The sequence below is a fragment of the Carassius carassius genome, chromosome 23 (assembly GCF_963082965.1).
Source record: "Carassius carassius chromosome 23, fCarCar2.1, whole genome shotgun sequence".
Classification (NCBI taxonomy): domain Eukaryota; kingdom Metazoa; phylum Chordata; class Actinopteri; order Cypriniformes; family Cyprinidae; genus Carassius; species Carassius carassius.
The window spans coordinates 10,256,504-10,280,980 of record NC_081777.1 but is presented as its reverse complement, the minus strand read 5'-3'; the positions used below and the strand labels follow the sequence as shown (position 1 = coordinate 10,280,980).

General features: G+C 40.7%; 1 protein-coding gene and 1 long non-coding RNA gene across 2 annotated transcripts in view; both read right to left on the bottom strand.

Annotated features, from left to right (window-relative positions):
* spon1a (spondin 1a) overlaps nucleotides 1-24,477 on the bottom strand; it is a 245,139-nt gene that overhangs the window by 16,923 nt on the left and 203,739 nt on the right. The window contains exons 8-11 of the mRNA XM_059506198.1: nucleotides 13,011-13,212; nucleotides 11,449-11,589; nucleotides 10,964-11,039; nucleotides 8,873-9,055 (exon numbers count right to left, since the gene is read on the bottom strand). Coding sequence (XP_059362181.1) covers nucleotides 8,873-9,055; nucleotides 10,964-11,039; nucleotides 11,449-11,589; nucleotides 13,011-13,212 — 602 coding nt within the window. The remainder of the gene's footprint in view (nucleotides 1-8,872; nucleotides 9,056-10,963; nucleotides 11,040-11,448; nucleotides 11,590-13,010; nucleotides 13,213-24,477) is intronic.
* Nucleotides 6,571-6,988, bottom strand: LOC132101884 (uncharacterized). The gene is made up of 2 exons (XR_009423228.1): nucleotides 6,906-6,988; nucleotides 6,571-6,747 (listed from the first exon to the last, which is right to left on the bottom strand). It is a non-coding gene; the product is annotated as an uncharacterized LOC132101884 (long non-coding RNA).

Sequence of the window (24,477 nt, the reverse complement as noted above, 5' to 3'; positions counted from 1 at the left end):
AGAGGGACACACCTGCAAGAAAGGCCTTAGAGGCAGCCATACCTCGATTAGAATGAGCCTTGGCTCCCAAAGAAAGGGGAAGACCAGAGGACTCATAGGAGACGTTGATAGCCTCGACTATCCAACGACTAAGGGTCTGCTTAGAGGCAGGGGAACCCTTCTTAGGAGGACCGTAGCAAACAAGCAATTGGTCAGATTTTCTCCACAGGGCAGCTCTGTGGACGTATGCGTCCAGTCCTCGAACTGGACACATACAATTTAGCTTCTCCTGGTCTGGCTCCCGAAAGGGAGGAGGACAGAAGGCCTGCAGTACTATGGGTTGTGGCGTAACAGAGGGAACTTTAGGAACGTAACCCGGTCGAGGGTATAAAAATGCTTTGGCCATACCAGGGGCAAAGTCTAAGTAGGTAGGGACCGCCGAGGGGGCCTGAAGGTCTCCAACTCTCTTTAGAGAAGTAATAGCCAGTAATAGTCATGAATCAGCTCAAATGGAGATTTACAAAGAGCCTCTAACACCACAACCAAGTCCCAGGGGGGAACACGGGACCGTACTGGAGGTCTCAGCCCTCAGCGCACCGTGGAGGAAACGTGTAACTAGGGGGTACGCGTAACTAGTCTACCCACTGACTGACCTTTGAAAGGGACGTGGTAAGCAGCTATGGCCGCCACGTACACCTTTAAGGTGGAGTGAGTTAACCCCGCAGAGAGCCTAGCTTGGAGAAACTCCAGAACTGTACCAACTGGGCAGTTAACAGGGTCAAACTGGCAGTCTCTGCACCATGAGGTGAAGAGCTTCCACCTCAGGGCGTACAGTTTCCTCTTAGAGGGAGCTCTGGATTGGAGGAGAGTCTCAACAACCTCGGTTGAAGAGACCGGAAGCTATGAACTGTGCCCCGTCAGGGGCCACACCGACAACTTCCACAACTCCGGGCGAGGGTGAATTATTTTGCCCTGTGCCTGAGAGAGTAGATCTGTCCTGATCGGAATCTCCCATGGAGAGCCGTCGAGGAGAGAGATTAGATCTGCGAGCCATAACGGGCCTGGCCGGAACGGGGCTATTAATAGAAGACGGACCCCGTCCCGGCGTACTCTTGCCAGAACTCCCGGGAGCAGACCGATAGGGGGAAAGGCGTACAGATGAAGCCTCAGCCTGGTCTGTACCATAGCGTCCAGTCCCAGAGGAGCTGGATAAACTAGAGAGAAACAGAAGGGACATTGCGATATCTCTTGAGTCGCAAAGAGGTCCAAAAACTCTCCATATCTACTTCACCACCTCGGGGTGAAGCCACCCTGGGCCTCAGCCCCTGTCTCGACAGTATGTCTGCTCCCACAGTCAATCTCCCAGGAATATACACTGCTCTGATGACTGATATGAGATCGCCAATGTGTTGTCGGTGCGCACCAACACATGGTGACCTCTCAGGTCTGGGAGGAAATATTTCAATTTTTCGAGGTGGCTAGCATCTCTAGACAACTGGTATGCCATGTCAGATGGCGACCGCTCCACAGACCGCAGGCAGGGTGGCCACTCATGACTGCACCCCAACCGGTGAGGGGCGCGTCTGTCGCTAGCGTTACACAGCAACCAAGAGCTCCCAGCACTGGGCCCTGATTCAAGAACCAAGGTTTCTTTCACATGTCTAAGGCACGAAGGCATCACCGCTTGACCTTGATAGTTCGTAATGGATTCCCCCTCGGGGAAAATCCCTTGGTCTTGAGCCACCACTGTAGGGGTCTCATGTGCAGGAGGCCAAAAGGTATCCCATAGGACGCAGCTGCCATAAACCCTAACAGTCTCTGAAATTGCTTGACAGTGAGTGACTGGCCTTCTCTGACTCTCTTGACTGAGGTAAGGATTGACTCGATCCGAGCAGGAGACAAATGTGCCTGCATCGTGGTCGAATCCCACACTACGCCTAGATAGGTGGTTCTCTGAACTGGAGAAAGTACACTCTTCTTGGCGTTCAGTCTCAGACCCAGCTCCCCCATATGTGCGAGAATGACATCTCGATGTCGAACTGCCATTTGCTCTGATTGAGCTTATATCAACCAATCGTTGATATAGTTCAGAATGCGGATGCCCTGCATACGGAGGGATACCAGAGCCACATCTACACATTTCCTGAACGTGCAGGGTGAGAGTGCAAGGCCGAAGGGAAGTACTCGATATTGGTAGGCTTTGCCCCCGAAAGCAAACCCCAGAAACTTCCTGTGTTGTGGAAGGATGGATATATGGAAGTATGCATCTTTGAGATCTATTGTGACAAACCAGTCCTCAGATCTGATTTGAGCTACAACCTGTTCGACAATGAGCATTTTGAACTTCAGTGACATTACTTAGAGGTTTAGATGACGTAAGTCTAAGATCGGACGCAACCCCCCATCCTTCTTTGGAACTATGAAATACCGGCTGTAAAACCCGGACTCCCTGTCTAGAGGAGGGACCACCTCGATGGCCGCCTTCCTTAATAGGGTATTCACTTCTTGTTCCATCACCAGAGCCTGCTGGGGGCCGACTACTGTCGGTGTAACCCCATTGAATGTCGGCGGTGGACAGCCGACGATAGCCTCTTTCTATAGTGTGCAGGACCCATTGAGATACATTTGGCAGTAGTTTCCACGCTGCTAACTAATGTACTAAGGGAATCAGTCTCTCGAGACTGACCTCTGGTGTAAGAGGCCCCCGAAGGGGCGGCGAGCATCTCAGCTCCGCTACGCTCACGGGCGGAAATAACTGAGAGCAGTGCTGGCTGGAAGCCGATGCGCCCTGAAACTCTGGCAGGGTTGGCAGACCCACCTCCCGAGGGCACTGAGGTGAGACGGGCACCGTGTAATGAGGTGGACACCACTCTACCCCAGTAGGGGTCGCCCTCTGTAGTCGTGACCGAAATGCGTCATGACTTCTTGGCCGTGGACCTCCCAGCCTGAAGTACGGCTCCATCGGATTCGGACTAGGCTGGGAAGTCGCTGGCCCAGAGCGTTGCTTCAGCCTCTGGTCCCGAAGCGGGGGAACACGGGCGGCAACACTCTGTTTGTACGCGGAGGGGGCTGCTCCCACCCAGCAGTCCCTCCAGTACATCTAACTTCACGAGTTAAATTGTCATTTTATTCCTCAGAATTTAATGCAATCAAACAATTAGACAAGTAAACACGGTCTGGATTGTGAAACAATACACATTGAAGTGATATATTGAACTTCTCAAAGTTAGATAACGGTCATTAGATTCCTCAGAATTTAATGCAATCCAACAATCAGACAAGTAAACACGGTCTAGATTGTGATAATGTACACATTGAAGTGATATATTGACTTCTCAAAGTCATTATATTCCTCAGAATTTAAAGCAATCAGACAATTAAACACGGTCTGGATTGTGAACAATACACATTGAAGTGATATATTAACTTCTCAAAGTCATTAAATTTCTCAGAATTTAATGTAGTAAAACAATCAGACAAGTAAACACGGTCTAGATTGTGATAAAGTACACATTGAAGTGATAGAACTAACCCCTCCATATTAAATGGAGTTTAAACAACCAGACAAGCGGTCGGGTATGGAAAAATTCACATCAAAACTGAAAATGATGTAATACACGCGTTGCCTCGACAGCGCGCAAATAGCTTAGTCACACAAACAATATTAATCCCCTCGGAGATTAAATAGCTGCTCATTAACGCTGCCCGTATAATGCTAGGCATAACACTGTTTATTGTATACTGGTGCTTATGCAACTTTATGTTTGTGCAACTACAAGCTCGCCGATGCCCTCCGTGTCAATCTCCTTGGAGAAAGAAAGGCGGAGCGTCAAGCCCGATGCTCGGGGAGAGGAACCGAAGCTCGGGCTTCCGAACCCAGAAATCGGGCAGATCTGATGGGTAAGGTAGGAGATAAGGACAGATCGATCTGTGAACCCAACGAATCCCGGTGCCGCTCCGCCTCGGCGAAAGCGGGACCGGTAACGCGAGGAACGCTGGCGAAGGATCCCTCCTCGAAGAGAGCCCTCCGGGATCGAAGCGTCCGCATCGGCCGGGCAGTCGGCTCCCTCGAGAGCCAACTCAGCGTGCTTCGATCCCAGGCAAACCACGCATAGACTGTGTGTATCCCTACCCGTGATGTAGCGTGGGCAGGGAGGAACACACAATCTGCGATCTGGAATCGCCATTCAAATGTCGTGTCTTTGCTCTTTGGCATTATGTTGTTTATTGGGACAGACAACAATAAATAAGACTCACAAGACAGACTTTAGACATGCACACACAGAGCGCTTGATGAAAGACATGAAGCTGAAGTCAGCTGCGTGACAGGTGCCTTTATAGCTTCCGGGTCGCTACGTCACCCCGCCCGTGACGTCACGCCCTTCCATTGAACAGATTGCACACAATATTCAGAGTTGATCTTGCCAAAGGCGTTTCCCCAAAGCGATTGACGCAGCTCGAGTTCCTGAAGAGGAACCAGACGTACTTGCTCAGATACACGCTGCCCTGCGCGGAGAGAGTGTGCGCACTTAAAACGTGTCTCCTCTCACTTAAACTGCGTCCTGTGCGCTCACAACTCTCTCTATGCTCATGTGTTAGATATTATTTTCGCACTTTTTTATTTCTAGCCTTTTACCGCGTGCAGTGTAAACGCTCTTATCCGTTAACATGGGCTCGGAAAAAAGGCGCATCACAGACAGTGTGTGAACCTAAAGTTAGGCATATGGCCAGTCTGTTCTGTTCTCGCGCTAGGCGCAATGCATTCTGATTGGATCGGATAGCATACTGCGGGAGGTCAGGGCCGTGGAAAATCGTGCTATAAAGTGATTTTGAAATCGCACACGCTCAAATCGTGATTTTATGACGATTTCTATTAATCGCACGGCCCTAGAATGGACTGGAAATGAACAGAAAATAACTCTGGCTGGCACCGCTCAGCAAAACGGGAAAACCAGATCCAGGCAGAGCTTGGCAGCAGGTAGATAGTCACTAGAGCAAACAGTCAGGAGGGAACAGAACAGCCATTTATGCATGTTTGAATTTGTTGTTCTGTAGCATATGCAGCAAAAATATCTAAGATAAATTGGTGGTTTATTCTTAAACCAATCAGCGAGCTCGAATAGTGGAATTTATTTAGTGGTTATTTAATTATATATATATGAAATGATGTTATGTTATGACTTAGACATTTTTACATATATTAACAATATTATTTATTTTAATAGTAATTGGCGGCCCACCTGCAATACCACCGCAGACCACAGGTTGAAAACCACTGCTTTAGGGATTTGCCTGTTCAAGGCAGGGTGCCCCAAGATGTCTAATCAATTAAGCTCTTGGTATATACAAAAATGGAGAGTAAAGGTTGGCTCACCATAACATTATATTCTGTCATGTTTTGACTGGTAAATTTTGTCCTTGCAGGACGTTAGGTTAAATTCTTGTTAAATTCTCTACCACTTATAAAAGTCATAGGCTGATCAACATATGAAAAAGGAAAGAAAGAAAGAAAGAAAGAAAGAAAGAAAGAAAGAAAGAAATTAAGAAAGAAAGAAAGAAAGAAAGAAAGAAAGAAAGAAAGAAAGAATGAAAGACGAACAACCAAAAAAATGAATGAATGAATGAATGAATGAATGAATGAACCATGTATTAATCAATCTGCTACAGGGAGAACTGTAGATTAAATAAATAAATAAAAACAAATATAACTCATACGAACCAAACTTATACCCTACATAGTCTTGGCAATCCCATGTATAACTGCAACAAACTTGAAATAAGTAAATATGTAAAAAAAATATATATATATAATAATAATAAATAAAAGTGTTTCAAAATGAGAGAAAAAAATGCTGATTATGTTTCCTCCACGACAATAAAATACAAATAAAAAAAATAAGTAAATAAATAAATAAATTATATGTTATAATACTTCCTACCCCCATGATTGCTATTTTGATATTGTGACTTTACAGACTATATTCTACTAACAAATGTGGATATCATTAGGTAACTTCCATTTCATCACCTGTAGGCACCCCCAAAAATTGGTGCTGGTGTCCAAAGAAAAAAAAAAAATAGTAAAAATAATATAATAAAAAAATAATAATTATATATATATATATATATATATATATATATATATATATATATATATATATATATATATATATATATATATATATACATATATGTATGTATGTATGTATATGTATGTATGTATGTATATATATATATATATATATTCGATTGGGAGTTGGACTCCCAATCGAAAGGTTGTGAGTTCGAGTCCCGGGCCGGCAGGAATTGTGGGTGAGGGGAGTGCATGTACAGTTCTCTCTCCACCCTCAATACCACGACTTAGGTGCCCTTGAGCAAGGCATCGAACCCCCAACTGCTCCCCGGGCGCCGCAGCATAAATGGCTGCCCACTGCTCCGGGTGTGTGCTCACAGTGTGTGTGTGTGTTCACTGCTCTGTGTGTGTGTGCATTTCGGATGGGTTAAATGCAGAGCACAAATTCTGAGTATGGGTCACCATACTTGGCTGAATGTCACTTCACTTCACTTCATATATATATATATATATATATATTAGGGCCGGGACTTTAACGCGTTAATTGAGATTAATTAATTACACAAAAAATAACGCGTTAATTAAGATTAATTAATTACACAAAAAAATTTCCGCATTTTCAATAACTTATTTTTGCACCGCGGAACGTTTCTCACTGGATGAGTTTCGGCGGACCGATTATACTGGAGCACCAACTAGCGTTCATGACTTCAGACAACAACAAACCACAGTGAACATGAATGAAGAAGCAGACGAGACCGCTTTGGTTGGCCCCTTGGAGGGGAAATTTTGTTATAAAAAACGAACGGATGGAAGCGTCGATAAGAGCATGGTTGTGTGCAAGCTATGCCACAAGGAATTCGCATATCACCGCAGCACATCGAGCCTCAAGTATCACCTTAACGCAAAACATATAGCAGCTAGCGTGGACGTTAGCCCGACCCCGAGTACCCACACCCAACCCACACTCCACCAGATGACTGGTTTAAGGACCAGGGTAACTAAGTCCACTTCTGAAAAAATAACCAACGGCCTGGCTCACTGGATTGCACTCGACTGTAGACCCACACCATGGAGGTCTCCGATGACGACCCAGCCTATGTGGTGAGGTTCAAGGGTGACTTTAAAAAGGACCTGTCTCAACGCCAAGATACACTCAACCATGGATGGCTCAGGGTGGCTACAGCACTCGACCCACGCTTTAAGGTAACGTGTAATGGTCTTCTTTGTTTTTCTTTTCTCTTTCTTTTTGACCCCCTTTCCCCTGCCCCCCCCCCCCCTTTTTTTCTTTCTATGGGAACCATATATGAAAATGAATTTCACCCATCTTTTTACTCTGTAAATCTGTGATGTGACTAAACCTGATTCTGATTCTAAGGACCTAAAGTGTCTACCAAGAGGAGAGCGAGGAGGGGTGTGGACCAGCATTGAGGCACTGCTGCGAATAGAACCAAACAGAGCCACTCCAGAACCCACAGAGGAGCCAGCAAGGAAGAGGAGCCTCCTGCTGTTTAATTCAGACTCTGAATCAGAGGATGAAGCGGGTCCCAACGGGGCTCTGGCCCGCTACAGGGCAGAGCCCACCATCAGTGAGACAGACTGCCCACTGCAGTGGTGGTCCACTCATGAGGGAGCCCATCCACAGCTTTCTGCCCTGGCCCGCAAGTATCTGGGCAGCCCTGCCTTTTCTGTCCCTTGCGAGAGACTTTTCTCACTGGCAGGTAACGTAGTTCAAAAGAAAAGGGCAGCCTTGAGCTCTGAAAATGTGAACAAGCTAGTTTGTCTCAGCAACTGGCTGAAAGAGAAGTGTAAGAAATAGTCAAATTTTTATTTTAAATGATACACTATGTTGAACTATTTATTATTTTGTTGGTGCAACTGGCACTTTATGTTTAACTCTTTATTGTTTTGGCCAAGGTTATTGAGAGTTGGACTTAGTATGTTATGGCCTCTGAAGCAACAGAGAGATGTTTTCTAATAGTCAGGGTTTCCAATGTTCTGAATGTACTTGACAGTATTGTGTTTTACTTAAAAACAGTTTACAGAAGGTTCCAGCACCTATAAGCTACCTGAATTTCTGAAATGTACTATTTCTAAATTGTTTCTAAATATGCTATTGCTACACTTAATGGCAAAATTTGCACTGGTCTGCTAGACTTGAACAAAAATAAACAATATTTTTTTGCTTAAGCTTATGTATTCAGTCATTATTCAATGGTATACTATAAATCCATGTGAAAAAAAAATTACTTCTCACTGTTCTCAGGTCAAATATTTATATGCGATTAAAATGCGATTCATTTCGATTAATTAATTACAAAGCCTCTAATTAATTAGATAAATTTTTTTAATCGAGTCCCGGCCCTAATATATATATATATATATATATATATATATATATATATATATATATATATATATATATATATATAAACTGATTATAATACATAATTCATTTTTTTTATTTATTATTATTATTATTATTATTTTTATATATTGTTGTTCTTGACATTGGCCAGGACTCATACCAGACCCTTGAAAGTCCCATGAAAATGGTCTAATATTTTTAAAAGTTGTAAGCATTTTTAGCAATTTCATTATATTTTATGACCACAAGGTGGCACCAGTGGCCAAGTAATATTATTCTGAAGTCTGAAAAAAGACCTATAGTAGACTGATGATTTGTGTAGATGGCCTCTTAGTACGCAGCTGTTTCAGTACATTTTAATCAGAGATAATATCGATATGAATGACAATAACTTCCATGTTCCTTTCCTTATGGGGACTAAATTCCTGATTTTGTGTATGTTTGATTCTGACCCTCATCACTGCAGCCGGGCCCCATGCAGGGCTCAAAGTCTTGAGTATGCGGACAGGGCACACTGAGATCCAGCTGTGCCTTCAGCATCCTCTGCCTCATCCTCTTTCCCTTCTCACATGTCGAGGAGCTGCATGCAGACCACGGAGACCAGTTGGAGTAGATACATGTCTCTGGAGTGTCATCTTACAAAACAGAAAAGAAAAAGTAGGAGGATGAAAATACTCATAATAAGAACATTTCTGACTGTAAGCATTATGGAATCTCATAAAGGGAGTGCCCATAAGACAGAATTATTATTATTATTATTTTAATAAAAAATAAAATAAAAAATGAAAACTGGGAACGTTTTAGCTGTTGTTGTTGTTGTTTCAAATACACATCTGTGAGATTAAATGGAAAGCAAATATCAACTTTTGCTTAAACTTTTGCCTAAAGAGATGTACTTCAATATAAACTCTTTTACATTACATTTTCCAAAGGCCATATCACCTGATACAACCGAGAAATGTAATGAGCTCTGCTTCAACATATTATGTTGTTGATAGCCACAAAAAGATGTTGAATTTCATAGGTTATCAGCACTGCATCAGTATTAAAGGCAACTTATCGTTTCTTATGTAACCCTGGTTGTCTATGTAGGGAATGAAACACTGCATAATTCTGCCATACATTTTTTTTTGTCACTGTTACAACTTCTGTACTGTTAAAACCTCTTTTGTAGAAAATGTAAAGCCCTAATGTAATATCACTTTAATCTGACAGGAAACAAGTTTTGTTGTGGTTATTGTGTATTCTTGTATGTAACAATTGTTATTTCTCTGAAGGGATTATGTAAGAAACATCAGAGACCAAGCTTGGGATTTTAATAAAAGATAACTGAGAATTCCATTAAGTCTCATGAGCTATGAAAGTTTATATTGAGTTCACCTAAACTGTTCTATCATACAAATGTGATTTTTCATCTAACATATTCTGGAAGAACCTGAAGAACAACAAGCTATCAGTAAGCCCCGCCCCCCTCATTTACTGTTGCGACCTCGGAGTTGCTAACTGTCTTACAATGAAAGCTGTCAGTGTGAAAACCTTGTCCCTATATATTTTTGATACATTTTGAACACAGAAGGACCACCATTCAAGTGGGACTTAAATATGCCCTGTAGGCATATAAAATATTTTAAAATAAATATTGTGGGTTTTCATTTTAGAAGCTAGGATTTACAAATCACAATGCATCAGGAGAAGTCTCACTCATGTTACGGTCATCACAATTGCAGATGAAAAAATCCTGGATAAACATTGTTCATGTACTGCAAGGTAAGATTATATTATTTTACATTTAACCATTTTAATATCAACAGATAGTGAAATGTAGACCTTTGTTTGTGTTTTTGCCCTTCACTGTACAAGATGTGAGAACAGTTCGCTATTTGGATTTGCACGTTAGCATGCATGGACTCACTAGCTTTAACATTAGCCAGAGATACCTTGCTGGAGTAAAATATGACATTAATGATCTGCTTGAGCAGATGAAAATTGTAACACTGAGAGTATGACAACCAGAAAATGAAAGTTTTTGTCTTCATTGGGATTGGGGGGCGTGAATGCTTACAGACATTTTGCTCCGTTTTGTTTTGGTTTAGGAAATATAATAAAATAATTTCCATTGCTCATCCTCTCAGTATACCTGGAATCAGTGTTTCAAGTACCACAGGCATATTGTTTTTCAAGTTTTTAAGCATAAACCCCATAAAAACTATGCAAGCTTCGGATCTTTTAAGTCTAGTCTGAGTTCGAGTGGAAGAGCTTAACCATAGGTCAGTTGGAAACTAGTGAGATTAAATTAAATGCACATTAAAATTAAATGCACAGTCTCAGAATTAATCAAGTTACTGTGTGGATGAAATGATGGAGTTTAAAATTTCATTCTTAATGAAAATATACAGTAATTAATTTCCTCATGTCTCCCAAACATAGCATAACCTTACAAGAATACAGTTTACTCTTGGTCGGACCTGAAGAGTTACTCTGGATATTGAATAGTTAAATCTCTCTCTTTCTCTCTCTCTCAAGGTCGATAAAGAGATGCAAACCTTCTTCTTTTTCCTCCTGTGCAATGTCAGCCACAATGTCGTCCACATTATCCGGCACAATGTTGCACTGCTCACCCTAAAGAAATCAGAAAACAACTTAAACTTCCTAACAGACTTTAAATGATGTCCCTCATTTAATAATTTCCTTTTATTCACTATTACCATCTTTGAGATAATAAAAAAAAATGTTGACATGGGTTATACTTTTTCCCAGTGTTCCTACTAATTCTTATACAGTAATTAACTCTCTCCCAATCGAGAATGCATGACTTTCAATACTTTCAGGACACTGTTGTGACATGCTGGGTTCATAAATATGCATAATCTGTTTTTGTCAAGTTATTTTAGCTCTCAGTTTATAGACTTTTATGATATGAATAATGCAGAGCTGTTTTGCACAATAATAAAAGCTAAAACCGCAACAGCTGAGAACATTTTCTTTTTTAAATGGATTTTTATTTTCTAAGACAAGCAAAGAAACAGACCTTGCGAGCAATTCTTTCTACGACAACTCTAGCCACTGGAGTGATTGCGCCACCCTCTGGGTCGTAGAAAGGGCTCTGTGGATGGTCTAAACTTGTGAGGGGACGAATTTTCTCCTGAGGTGTTGCAGGCTTGTTGGGTGACTACGGCACAAAAAAAAATAAACCAGTTTACCAAAATGTCAAATGTTCAAATCATTTACTATGTTATTTACTCTTTCTCATTGCATCCCTTTTTTTCTTACACAGAACACACAACACATTTGGCAGAATGTTCAAGCTAAACGAACCAAAAAACTGAAAGTTTTGTAGAACTGTTCTTTAAAAAAAAGAAAAGAAAAGAAACCTGAAGAAAAAACAGTATTTAAACAATATTTAAATACCCACATGATTTTCACTTATTTTATAACTGATGTCAAATAATAAACACTAAAAAGTAGAATTCCTATATGGTTATTCCATACTTTTACATTTTAAAATCACCTCAAACAACAAAGAGATCACCATAGCAAGCCTTCAGGCTTCTAAAAAGAGAGATTAGCTCCACAGTCAATGGCAGCAAGATCGCTGAAAAAGTTTGTATATAACATGCACAACCAGGGGAGCAATATAAATTATATACACGGACCCTCTCCTTAATGAAATGCGGAAAAATAAAAGTACGAAATCCAAGGCTGTTTTAGGACCAGACACTGCTAAAGGCAAGCACCTGGTTTATTTATTTATTAACAGCACATTAGAACAGTTGGGAAAAAAATAAATAAAGAATGAATACATACAAACATGCATTCATTTTCTGAGGTAAATGAGAATGTTTCACATTCTGTTTATAGAACTTAAAGTATATTTAACACAGAATATTCCTCTAACCACCCAACCAATCTACAAGTAAAAATAGTATCCTCTCGATACATGAATAATAAAAAAAAAGCAAATTAAAAACAAACGTTGACACACTTGTAGATGGCAGACTCAAGCTATGGTCATGACTGTATGGTCTCCAGTAGACTAAATTAAAACATTCTTCTTTTTTATCACATTTTTATTTTGTTCCATTATTAACACGGAGAGAACTCATTTAGTGGAGTTTCACTTTGAGCAAATGTGTTATAGTCACAACCTTATATTATTCAAAGACCTCAGGAGGAAAGTACTTCACTGCAAGTACTTCATATCTAAACATTCTCTCTCTCTCTCTCTCTCTCTCTCTCTCTCTCTCTCTCTCTCTCTCTTTCTCTGATAGATAGATAGATAGATAGATGATAGATAGATAGATAGATAGATAGATAGATAGATAGATAGATAGATAGATAGATAGATAGATAGATAGATAGATAGATAGATAGATAGATAGATAGATAGATAGATAGATTTTGTTTTAGGTTTATGCTAGCTTGCATGCCAGGAGAATTGGGACATACCAAATGATAAAAAATCTGATATTCATCTTTATTTCTAAGTTCAGCTGCCCCAGCAATCATGCCATTTGTAATGACAAATTCTATATAAAATAAGAAAAATGCTAATTAGAAGGGATGTTTGGACCCCACTATATGAGTGCTCACCTCATAAGTGACCCCGCTGTCTGTACCCGCATCCCATGGAATGAGGTCCTGAACCACCTTCTGGACCCAGCCACACTCTCTGGTGCAGAGGTCCTCTGATGACAGACCCACGTTCCAGTCAGGACTGGGACCCAGCATGGTCAGAAAGGACATCAGGTGACGTGTTCGGTCCACAGAGAACTCAGCTGAAGGAGCTGCTCGACTGCAGGTAAGAGAGAAATCTTGTGCATTCATATTTATATAGCATATGTCACATATGTTATGTGTTAGGATTTTGTTTTCATGAAAACAAAATGATAATTATTTACTTCATATTAAACAATAACTAATAATTAATAACTCTAATGCAAACAAGCATGCAAAGAAAGAAAGAGAAAGAAAGAAAGAAAGAAAGAAAGAAAGGCCAGCAGAGAGGTGTAAAATATAAAAAAAAGAAAGTGTGTGTGTGTATTTGTGCTGGAGGGGTGTGTTATCACTGAATGGCTTGCCATTGTGTTCTCCTCTTAAACATGAAATTGGGAGTCCTTTTGTAGTCACCACTCTGACTGATATTTTCACATCATGATACCTCTTATCTGGTAATTACTCATCTGAACTATCCTCTCCATCACTTATTCAAAAGACAGCCCTAGCCCAATTGCAGAGCAGTAATTGTTCTAGCAATCAGTGAAACAGCAACTTAGTTATTTCTTATGTCCACACAAAAACTATATAATATTACAGAGTTTGTATTTTATTTTTATTTTGTATTCCATTAACATGTACAGAGTACTGTAATTCTTTTTTTAAATAATTTGTTCCCCAATTATTATGTATCACTCATGGAGTGCATTTATGTATAGATGGGAGGGGAGGGTCAGGGCCAAGAAAGGGGAACAAACATCCACTCCAGGGCAGTGAAGACCAAGGAGAATCCAGAGGAACAGTAGATTGGGAGCAGCCAGAGGACTAGTGGACCACAGCAGAACCAGAAGAAAGAAGAACCAGAGTAAAGACCAAAGCGGAGCTGGAGGATCTGAAGTCTGAGGTCGAGTCAGTGAGACTGGGGACCAAAATGGAACCAGGGGAATGGAAGACCAGGTGGAGCCAGGGATCGAAGGATCAAGGTGGAGCCAGGGGATCAGAGGACTTTGTCTGGGTTAACAAACCCAGAGAAGTGGTTTTGCCAGACCAGAAAGCTATAATCAAGCTGGTGAATTCAGATCCTTGTTGAGCATGCTTTCATGCTGGACAGACCAGCAGAAGGGAAAGACGGGTTCTGGATGAAACCAGAGACTAGAAAGGTAAAAAGGGCTTAAAGGGTTGGCATTAGGCATTATGTCATTGTTAGTTCCTAGGAGAATAGAATGTAATTTATATGATGAACTGAACAATGTGTGCTGGATCAGGGATAGACAAGGCCTAAGATCATCTACTGGTACTTGAACTTCCTTGTCCTTAACTCGATTGTCCAGGGTGAATAAGCTGATTTGCATGTTAGATAGATAGTTTGGTTTGGTAATTTTAGTACAGTACATATTGTTGGTGTCAAAAAAAAAAAAAAAAAAATCAAAACAAAGGGAGACTATGGTCTTTTTTTATCCATTATCCAATCTAAACAGAGACTAAAAAAAAATACAATAATGATAGAAAACCATATTTACACAAATTCTCTATTTTAATAATCCAAAATGTTTTAAAATCACTATTCTATCCAAACAATAATATCTGTATCTCATTGACACATGAATTAGACTACAATGATCATGTTTGTAACATTTCTGTCTGCAGATCCCGTTTCTCTCAATTTCAGACATATATCTTTCCTTTGTATTGGCACAATATGGCTGCCAGAGATAAAGTTAACACCTCTGAGATGTTCTGTTAAAAGAGTGATGAATAGCAAGTTCACACAGTGGGGTGGACCACCAGTTAGGTGTTTATAGTCGGCAGGATTGTGTCAGACATTTGTTGTACATGCTCACTAAGTGTGTAGGGTTTAGTGAGATTTTATTGTGTATTCTGGGGATGAGCTAGTCACAAGCTCTCGATTAACTGTCGCATATGTAATGAACATATTCATGCATCTGTAAAATGTATCTTTCAAGCTATTAAAACTTGTAATCATATGATGTTGTTACGGATCACTCGGAGACAGAGGAGTAACAGATGAAAGATGTAGTTTATTAAATGGACACAAGCAGAGGAGCGGGAAGTAAGGAGCGCATGGGTGCTGGGATCCGTGCCGGGAAGGAGGGCGGTTGGGGACGGGCAGAGGATGGAGTTTGCCAGATGGTAGATGGCGAGGACTCTTGGACATGGCGCAGCTGTTACATCCACTCACGTACCTTCTGACATCCGAGGCCATGTTGGGCCACCAGAAGTGTTCCCGTAGCAACAAGAGGGTTTCATTGACCCCCGGGTGACCAGTGCCAAGTGATGTATGGGTGGCGTGGATGAGAGGAGTGCGACGTGTCCTGGGGATGTACTGGTGACCTGGTTGGCAACCCGGCGGAGCGTTGGCAGGAGTTTCGGCTGGAGGTAGGGTTTCGGCAGACCAAGTGATAGGGGCAACAATAACTTTGTTATTGTTATTTTTTTGAAAGTGCTCTAGTTATTGGTGATTCTATTGTACGGAACGTGAATATAGAGACACCAGCCACCATAGTCAAATGTTTACCGGGAGCCAAAGCGCCTGACATCTTGGCAAATTTAAAAGTGCTGGCTAATGCTAAACGTAAATACAGTAAGATTGTTATTCATGCCGGCGCTAATGATGTTCGACTTCGCCAGTCGGAGATCACTAAAAATAACATTAAAGAGGTGTGTGAACTTGCAAGCACGATGTCAGACACTGTAATATGCTCTGGTCCCCTCCCTGCTTACCGTGGTGATGAGATGCATAGCAGATTGTCATCACTCAATGGCTGGATGTCTAAGTGGTGCCCACAGAATAACATAGGTTTCATAGACAATTGGACAAGCTTTTGGGGCAGACCTGACCTGCTTAAAAGAGATGGTCTTCATCCCTCCTGGGGTGGCGCCACTCTTCTCTCTAGAAATTTGGCAAATAGTCTTTGTGTTTATACTTGACTAACTGGGGCCCAGGTCAGGAAGCAGACAGACTGGCTAAACCGACCACCGTCTGCTAGCCGCCTCCCGTCACAGAGGTCAGTTAATTCTCAGCACATAGAGACTTTTTCACCTAGATATCACACTATAGAGACTGTGTCTGTTCCCCGAACTAGAAAAAACAAAAAACGTCCAAACCAAGTTAAGATTAACAATTTAATTGAGGTTAAACAAATAAAAAACAGAAGCAATATGGATAAACAAATGATGGAGCTTGGCTTATTGAATATCAGATCCCTTTCTACGAAAACACTTTTTGTAAATAATATGATCACTGATCATAATATAGATGTACTCTGTTTGACAAAAACCTGGCTAAAACCTGATGATTACATTATTTTAAATGAGTCCACCCCCCAAGATTACTGTTATAAACATGAGCCACGTCTAAAAGGCAAAGGTGGAGGTGTTGCTTCAATTTATAACAACGTTTTCAGGATCTCTCAGAGAGCAGGCTTCAAGTATAACTCGTTTGAAGTAATGGTGCTTCATATAACATTATCCAGAGAAACAAATGTTAATGATAAATCCTCTGTTATGTTTGTACTGGCTACTGTATACAGGCCACCAGGGCACCATACAGACTTTATTAAAGAGTTTGGTGATTTTACATCCGAGTTAGTTCTGGCTGCAGATAAAGTCTTAATAGTTGGTGATTTTAATATCCATGTTGATAATGAAAACGATGCATTGGGATCAGCATTTATAGACATTCTGAACTCTATTGGTGTTAGACAACACGTTTCAGGACCTACTCATTGTCGAAATCATACTCTAGATTTAATACTGTCACATGGAATTGATGTTGATGGTGTTGAAATTATTCAGCCAAGTGATGATATCTCAGATCATTATTTAGTTCTGTGCAAACTTCATATAGCCAAAATTGTAAATCCTACTTCTTGTTACAAGTATGGAAGAACCATCACTTCTAACACAAAAGACTGCTTTTTAAGTTATCTTCCTGATGTATCCAAATTCCTTAGCATATCCAAAACCTCAGAACTTCATGATGTAACAGAAACTATGGACTCTCTCTTTTCTAGCACTTTAAATACAGTTGCTCCTTTACGCTTAAGGAAGGTTAAGGAAAACAGTTTGACACCATGGTATAATGAGCATACTCGCACCCTAAAGAGAGCAGCCCGAAAAATGGAGCGCAGCTGGAGGAAAACAAAACTAGAGGTATTTCGTATTGCTTGGCGGGAAAGTAACATATCCTACAGAAAAGCATTAAAAACTGCTAGATCCGATTACTTTTCTTCTCTTTTAGAAGAAAACAAACATAACCCCAGGTATTTATTCAATACAGTGGCTAAATTAACGAAAAATAAAGCCTCAACAAGTGTTGACATTTCCCAACATTACAGCAGTAATGACTTTATGAACTACTTTACTTCTAAAATCGATACTATTAGAGATAAAATTGCAACCATTCAGCTGTCAGATACAGTATCATATCACACAGTGCACTATAGACCCCCTGAGGAACAGTTCCACTCATTCTCTACTATAGGAGAGGAAGAATTGTATAAACTTGTTAAATCATCTAAACCAACAACATGTATGTTAGACCCTATACCATCTAAGCTCCTAATAGAGGTGCTTCCAGAAGTCATAGATCCTCTTCTGACTATTATTAATTCCTCATTGTCATTAGGATATGTCCCCAAAACCTTCAAACTGGCTGTTATTAAACCTCTCATCAAAAAACCACAGCTTGACCCCAAAGAACTAGTTAATTATAGACCAATCTCGAATCTCCCTTTTCTGTCCAAGATACTAGAAAAGGTGGTATCCTCACAATTATATTCCTTCTTAGAGAAAAATGGTATATGTGAGGATTTCCAGTCAGGATTTAGACCGTATCATAGTACTGAGACTGCTCTCCTTAGAGTTACAAATGATCTGCTCTTATCATCTGTTCGTGGTTGTATCTCTCTATTAGTTTTATTGGATCTTATGGTGCGTTTCCATCGAGTGGTACGGTACGGTACGGGTCGGGTCGGTACCCTTTTATTTGCGTTTCCACTGCCAAAAGTTGAGAATGGTACCAAAAAGCCGAACCGTACCGTACCACTTTTTGGGTACCCTTCCGTTGGGGTACCTAGCACAGTGGAACGGTACTAAAGGGTGGAGCTAGACTCACTGCAGAACGTTGATTGGTTGACAGAGAATCGTCATTTGCGCGTGCCGCAAGGGGAAAGACACAACACACGAGGCGCCATTTTTAAATTACAACAACGTCGCAACAATGTCGCCGCGCAGCATAACTTTACCGTGGTCGACCCAGGAGGTGCAGACCTTCTTGGGTATCATCGGTGAAGAAAGGGTGCAAAGGGAACTCGATGGCATGGTGAGAAACGAAAAGGTTTTTCAGCATGTTTCTGAGAGGATGGCTGTCGAGGGTTACCAGCGGACGTCCGAGCAGTGCCGCATTAAATGCAAGAAACTGCGGAGTGACTATCGTAAGGTGAAAGACCACAACAGCCGGAGTGGTGTTCACAGAAAAAATTGAAAGTGGCTAGAAATGATGGATGCCATCTACGGGCACAGACCGGCGAGTTTGGGACGAGAAGGAGGCATCGATACAGCTACCTCGTTGCTGGAGTCGATGATGGAGCCTCCCGGTAAGTTTGTAATTGTGAAATATAACGTTAGTATACATCGATCACGGGAAAGCTTACGTTCAATGCACAACTTTTGTGCAAGTCTGTTGTTTGTCTGTCAGCCAGCCAGTGTGGTATCAACCGATCATTTGCAAGCTAGCAAAACGCTAACGTTAGTTTATTAGCCTGTGGTGGACGGAGTACATGTCCAGTAACGTTACTTGTAGCCTACAGATACCCTAATAAAATACAACTGTTTTATTACTAAACATATTCTACTAAATATATATTAAAGAGAGATGGGTCCAATGATATAGCTTAAGGAAAGAGTAAGAACTCCGTCTGAAAATTATTATGAAATATCAGAGCAAGGTGAAAATGTCCACATTCAATAGGCTTAAACAGTACAGTAATGTTGTGGGGTAAAAAGTACAATATTATGCTTTGGAATGTAGTGCAATAAAAGTTACTCTTATAAAATTATAGATACTTGAAAAAAAAATACTTATGTACATTATACAAAGTAAAAATGCTTTGTTTGGTTACCCACTCAGTCCTACTACGTTGTATGTTCTGTATTTATCTCAACCGCATTGTTGCCGTTTGTGTTATTAACGTGACTTTTGTAAATTTTCAGTTGAGCATCCTAGCTGTCAGGAGGAAATGCAGGCACTTGATGAGATTTCCACCCTTGAAAGCTCAAGTTCGCCTGCCAGGACATCAACCCCGACACCACCACCAGAATCTGCTCCATCAACTTCGAGTGAACCTCGGCGTATTACAATCGGTAAGACATGAACACCAGAGTGAAAAGAAATGTATAATACTGTAATAATATATACTAGAGGTGTAACAATATATCGTGCCATAATATATTTCACAATACAAAAGCGCAACAATACGTATTGTGGATGTTGACAATATGTATCATCGATAGTTCTCCCAAAATAAAAATTACTGTGTGAGAAAAAATTCATGTTTTCAGAGTGTCAGTACTACATTAAATTACTATATAATGTTGCTTATGATGTATACTAATGCAATGGGGGAATATTTGTGGGTCCTCATAATGGCAAATGTCTTATTACCAGAACGTTAAGAATATTCGTCTAAAATAATTCAGTATTTTCAGCTTCAGAATCATGAATATTTTTATTCTGGTGTCACCATTGTCCTTGGGTTACAAGCACCAAGTCCAAGCCTATCCATTTAAACCCACAATGTAATATCCAAGTTTTCATTTTAATCGACAATAATTTTTTTTTTTACCTTTTATCATATGTCGTGGAGTATCGCAATATTGTATCATGAGTTCATTATCGTCATATGTTAATATATACATGTCCAATTTAGACATTGTATTGTAGTACTGTAGATATCTCCCCATAATATTGGTTGGCTCAAATCACAAGGATCAAAATGCTTCGCTAAACAAACCAACATTCCTGTCTATTTTGCATTCCAGGCAAGAGGAAAAGGGGGCAACAGGATGTTCATGCGGCCCTGGTTGAGATGCAGGCAGCTGATGAGAAGCAGCAGGAGTGGTTGGAGAGGATGGAGGAACGCCGTGACCGGCGCTTCGAACTTATGCTGGAGGATGCACGTGAGGCAAGGCGGCATGAGGCTGAACTAACTCGCCAACACATGGAGCAGTCTGCAAGCTTCAATCAGGCCTTCCTCGGCACGCTCAGTCAGCTGGTGCAGGCGTTGAGTAGTCGCCCCAACCCTGTGCCATGATCCAGCCACTTGTGCTCTTTTGCACACAGCACTTTAGACTTGTTTACTTTTTTGGACTTGTTTAATTTTTTTGGACTTATTTAGTTTTTTGTTTGCACTCGTTTACTTTGTTTGCACTTTTAATTTTTGTTTGCACTTGTTTACAAAACCTTTTTTCTGTCGCACAGCTCATTTTTTTGTCAATAGCATTTGTTTGACTTTTTAAATTAAAGTACTTTTTCATTACCTCATGTGTCCTGTGTTCAATGGCCATCTCACACAATTCCTCCCTTACCCATTCTATAAATTGAGGTCGTTTTATTAATGTTCCTGTCATCTGGTGTCAATGACATCTATTGTTTGCTACCTTGGCCATAATGGCCATTTGGGAGATTATGCTTGCCTTAAATACAAATTAGTTAGCAATGTGTTACTTTACATTTATTGCAAACAAAATCTGAATTTATTTATTTTTACAGTCATAGGTATTGCAGAGTAATAAGTCCTTTACCCCAAATATTATAAATTAATATTATAAATATTATAAATTGTTCCCTTATAATTACACGTGTACTTATAAAGTATGTACAATAATTACAGAAAGGTACGCTGTAAATTCGGTGTACTTACGCAGTACTTTCCGGGCTGTAATCATGAATTACTGCATAAATTATTTGTAATTTTCCATGTTTTTTAGCATAATAGGTCATAAGCTACATACCATGTAATATTAAAATAATTAGCCCTTAGTTGGGTAGCTTAGTTATGAAATACTGCATTTTATTTGTATTTTTCATGGTTGTTACTCCTTTATTCACCAAATATTATAAATTGTTCCCCTATAATTACATGTACACACTCTATAATTACCAAAAGGTATGCTGTAAATTAGGTGTACTTGCGCAGTATTATCTTAAGCGTTACCAGATTGGCCATTTGATATAGTTACCCAAAATGAATTATACCTCATGTTTAAACACCATCTACATAAGAGGCAGCGGCAAAAATATTTCACAAAATATGAAGAGGCAGGGTAAAAGTAAAAAGGATTTATTCATGTCCATAAAATCAAAACTTAGCGTTTACACAGGTGTGCCTTTGCTATCTGTACAACAGATTTAACTGTTCAAATAACGCATCAGACCCTCGCGTACATCCCTGCCCTCCTCCTCTGCACCCTGTGCCAGTGGCACCACAGGCTCTGCAGCAACAGGTGTATCCCATTCGTGCTGGTAATCCTCTCCATGCCTTTCACAAAGATTGTGCAGAGCACAACAAGTCAACACCATGGACTTCACCAGTTCAATGTCGCTGTCATTCCTCTTCATAAGGCACCGCCACCTTCCTTTGAGTCTCCCAAAAGCATTTTCTACCACCACCCGAGCCCTGCACACTTTTTTGTTGTAGGTCAGTTGTTCTGCTGTCAGCCGGCCATTGTCAGAGAATGGTTTTAGGAGCCAATTCTGCAAAGGGTAGGCAGAGTCTCCTAGCACATAAAAGCCAGCATTCACCCCACTGATGTTCCTGGTGCAAGCTGGGTAGAGGCTTCCATGCTCGACCAACTCCCAGAATGTAGATAGTCTCAGAACCCGAGCATCATGCAAACTTCCAGCCATTCCTGCATATGCACTCCAAAATAGTCCTTTTCCGTCAACTACTCCTTGCAGGATGATGGAATGCCAGCCTTTTCTATTAAAGTAATCGCAGTGGTACTCCTTTGGGGCTATTATGGGTATGTGTGACCCATCAATGGCACCAACACACTGTGGAAGCCCCCACCGGTTCTCAAAGTAGGCTGCCATCTCTTTGAACTTCTGCTGGTCAGGGAAACATATCTGTTCTGGAACTAACAACATGCTAGCGGCCTTGCAGAATTCCTGGACGCACCGACACACTGTTGTTCTGCTGACACCAAAAAGATGGCCAATACTTCTGTAGTCGCTATTGGTTGCAAGCTTCCATAGTGCAATGGCAACTCTTTTCTTAAGGGGAACACACTCTCTGTAGTTTGTGTCCTGCTTTTCCATTGCTGGATGCACCATGGCACAAAGGAATATAAATGTTTCTTCAGACATCCTGAAGTTGTTCAACCACTGTGTGTGTGTGAATCCTGGAACGATCACATCCCACCAGTCATTTGAGCGGCTGAAAGTCCAAACGGTTGGTCTGCGGCGCTGATTTTGCACCAGATTGAGTATCTAGAAAACAAACAAACAAAAAAGTTAAGATTAATACAATGTCGCAGTGATGGTGGGTCATTTAATTAAAAGTGCAACTATCATACGCCGGATGAAAAAATACATAAAGTATTATATAAAGTATTATAAACATTGTAAGAGTTACCCTTGGACACGATAGAATATATAAATTTGTTAAAATATCTAATATACTGCACCAGAGAGGGAACTTTGGTGTCATTAAAGCACAAAGAAAAAATAGCTTACAGATATAACTATTTTCTCAAAATTATACTTCTAATCTATCATTAACCACAACTAGTATTGCACTTGTAATAATATAGGCATCAACAGATTCATGTAAAAGTTTAATGATCTTAAAAAGTAACCTTCATAGTGCTTAATGAATAGACTGTAGTTTACAGTTGGCACAGTTAAAATCTGGTTTCACAGGCAGGGCTTATTGTACTTATTTATTCAGTGTAGGGTTATTTAATCTATAACAATATTGCTTAGTTAGCACATAAGACGAAATACATTAATACATGACATAAAAAAGTTAGCTTAGCTCAAGCTTACCCGCCTGCGCCGTCGTGTTTGTCTTGCCTTGTCTTTACTCGCGCGGTTGTCTGTCTCGTCCCAGCTCCTTAAAATTTCCCAAATTCCCCTGTTTTTTCCGCTGTGTTTTTCCTTACAGCATGAAGCTTTTGCTCAAACAAATATTGTCTCTTCCTTGAGATAAACAGCCACACACCGAGAAGCAAGAATAGGATCTGCTGTATGTCCTCCATTGTTGTTTGCGGTGAACTTTCCTCTTCCCGCGCGATCGAATGACGTCAAGCTACTTTCCGTCATACACCACGCCTATCAAGTGACGTTATCACTACTTTCTGGAATACACCGCGCCTATCAAGTAAGGGTACTGCTGGCGGTGGAAACGCTAGCCAAATCATGGTTAACAGACCCGACCCGTACCGACCCGTACCGTACCGTACCGTACCACTCGGTGGAAACGCGCCATTAGTGCTGCGTTTGACACAATTGACCATAAAATTCTTTTGCATAGACTTGAACACTTTGTTGGCATCAGTGGAAGTGCATTAGCATGGTTTAAATCATACTTATATGACCGCCATCAGTTCGTAGCAGTGAATGAAGATGTATCCTATCGATCACAAGTGCAGTATGGAGTACCTCAAGGCTCAGTACTAGGGCCGCTACTCTTCACGCTCTATATGTTACCCTTGGGAGATATCATCAGGAAACATGGTGTTAATTATAGGACCTAAAAACTCCGCTTGTAATAACCTAGAACACTGTCTAAGACTTGATGGTTGCTCTGTCAATTCTTCGTCATCAGTTAGGAACCTAGGTGTGCTATTTGATCGCAATCTTTCCTTAGAAAGCCACGTTTCTAGCATTTGTAAAACTGCATTTTTCCATCTCAAAAATATATCTAAATTACGGCCTATGCTCTCAATGTCAAATGCAGAAATGTTAATCCATGCTTTTATGACCTCAAGGTTAGATTATTGTAATGCTTTATTGGGTGGTTGTTCTGCACGCTTAGTAAACAAACTACAGCTAGTCCAAAATGCAGCAGCAAGAGTTCTTACTAGAACCAGGAAGTATGACCATATTAGCCCGGTCCTGTCAACACTGCACTGGCTCCCTATCAAGCATCGTATAGATTTTAAAATATTGCTTATTACCTATAAAGCCCTGAATAGTTTAGCACCTCAGTATTTGAATGAGCTCCTTTTACATTATAATCCTCTACGTCCGCTACGTTCTCAAAACTCAGGCAATTTGATAATACCTAGAATATCAAAATCAACTGCGGGCGGCAGATCC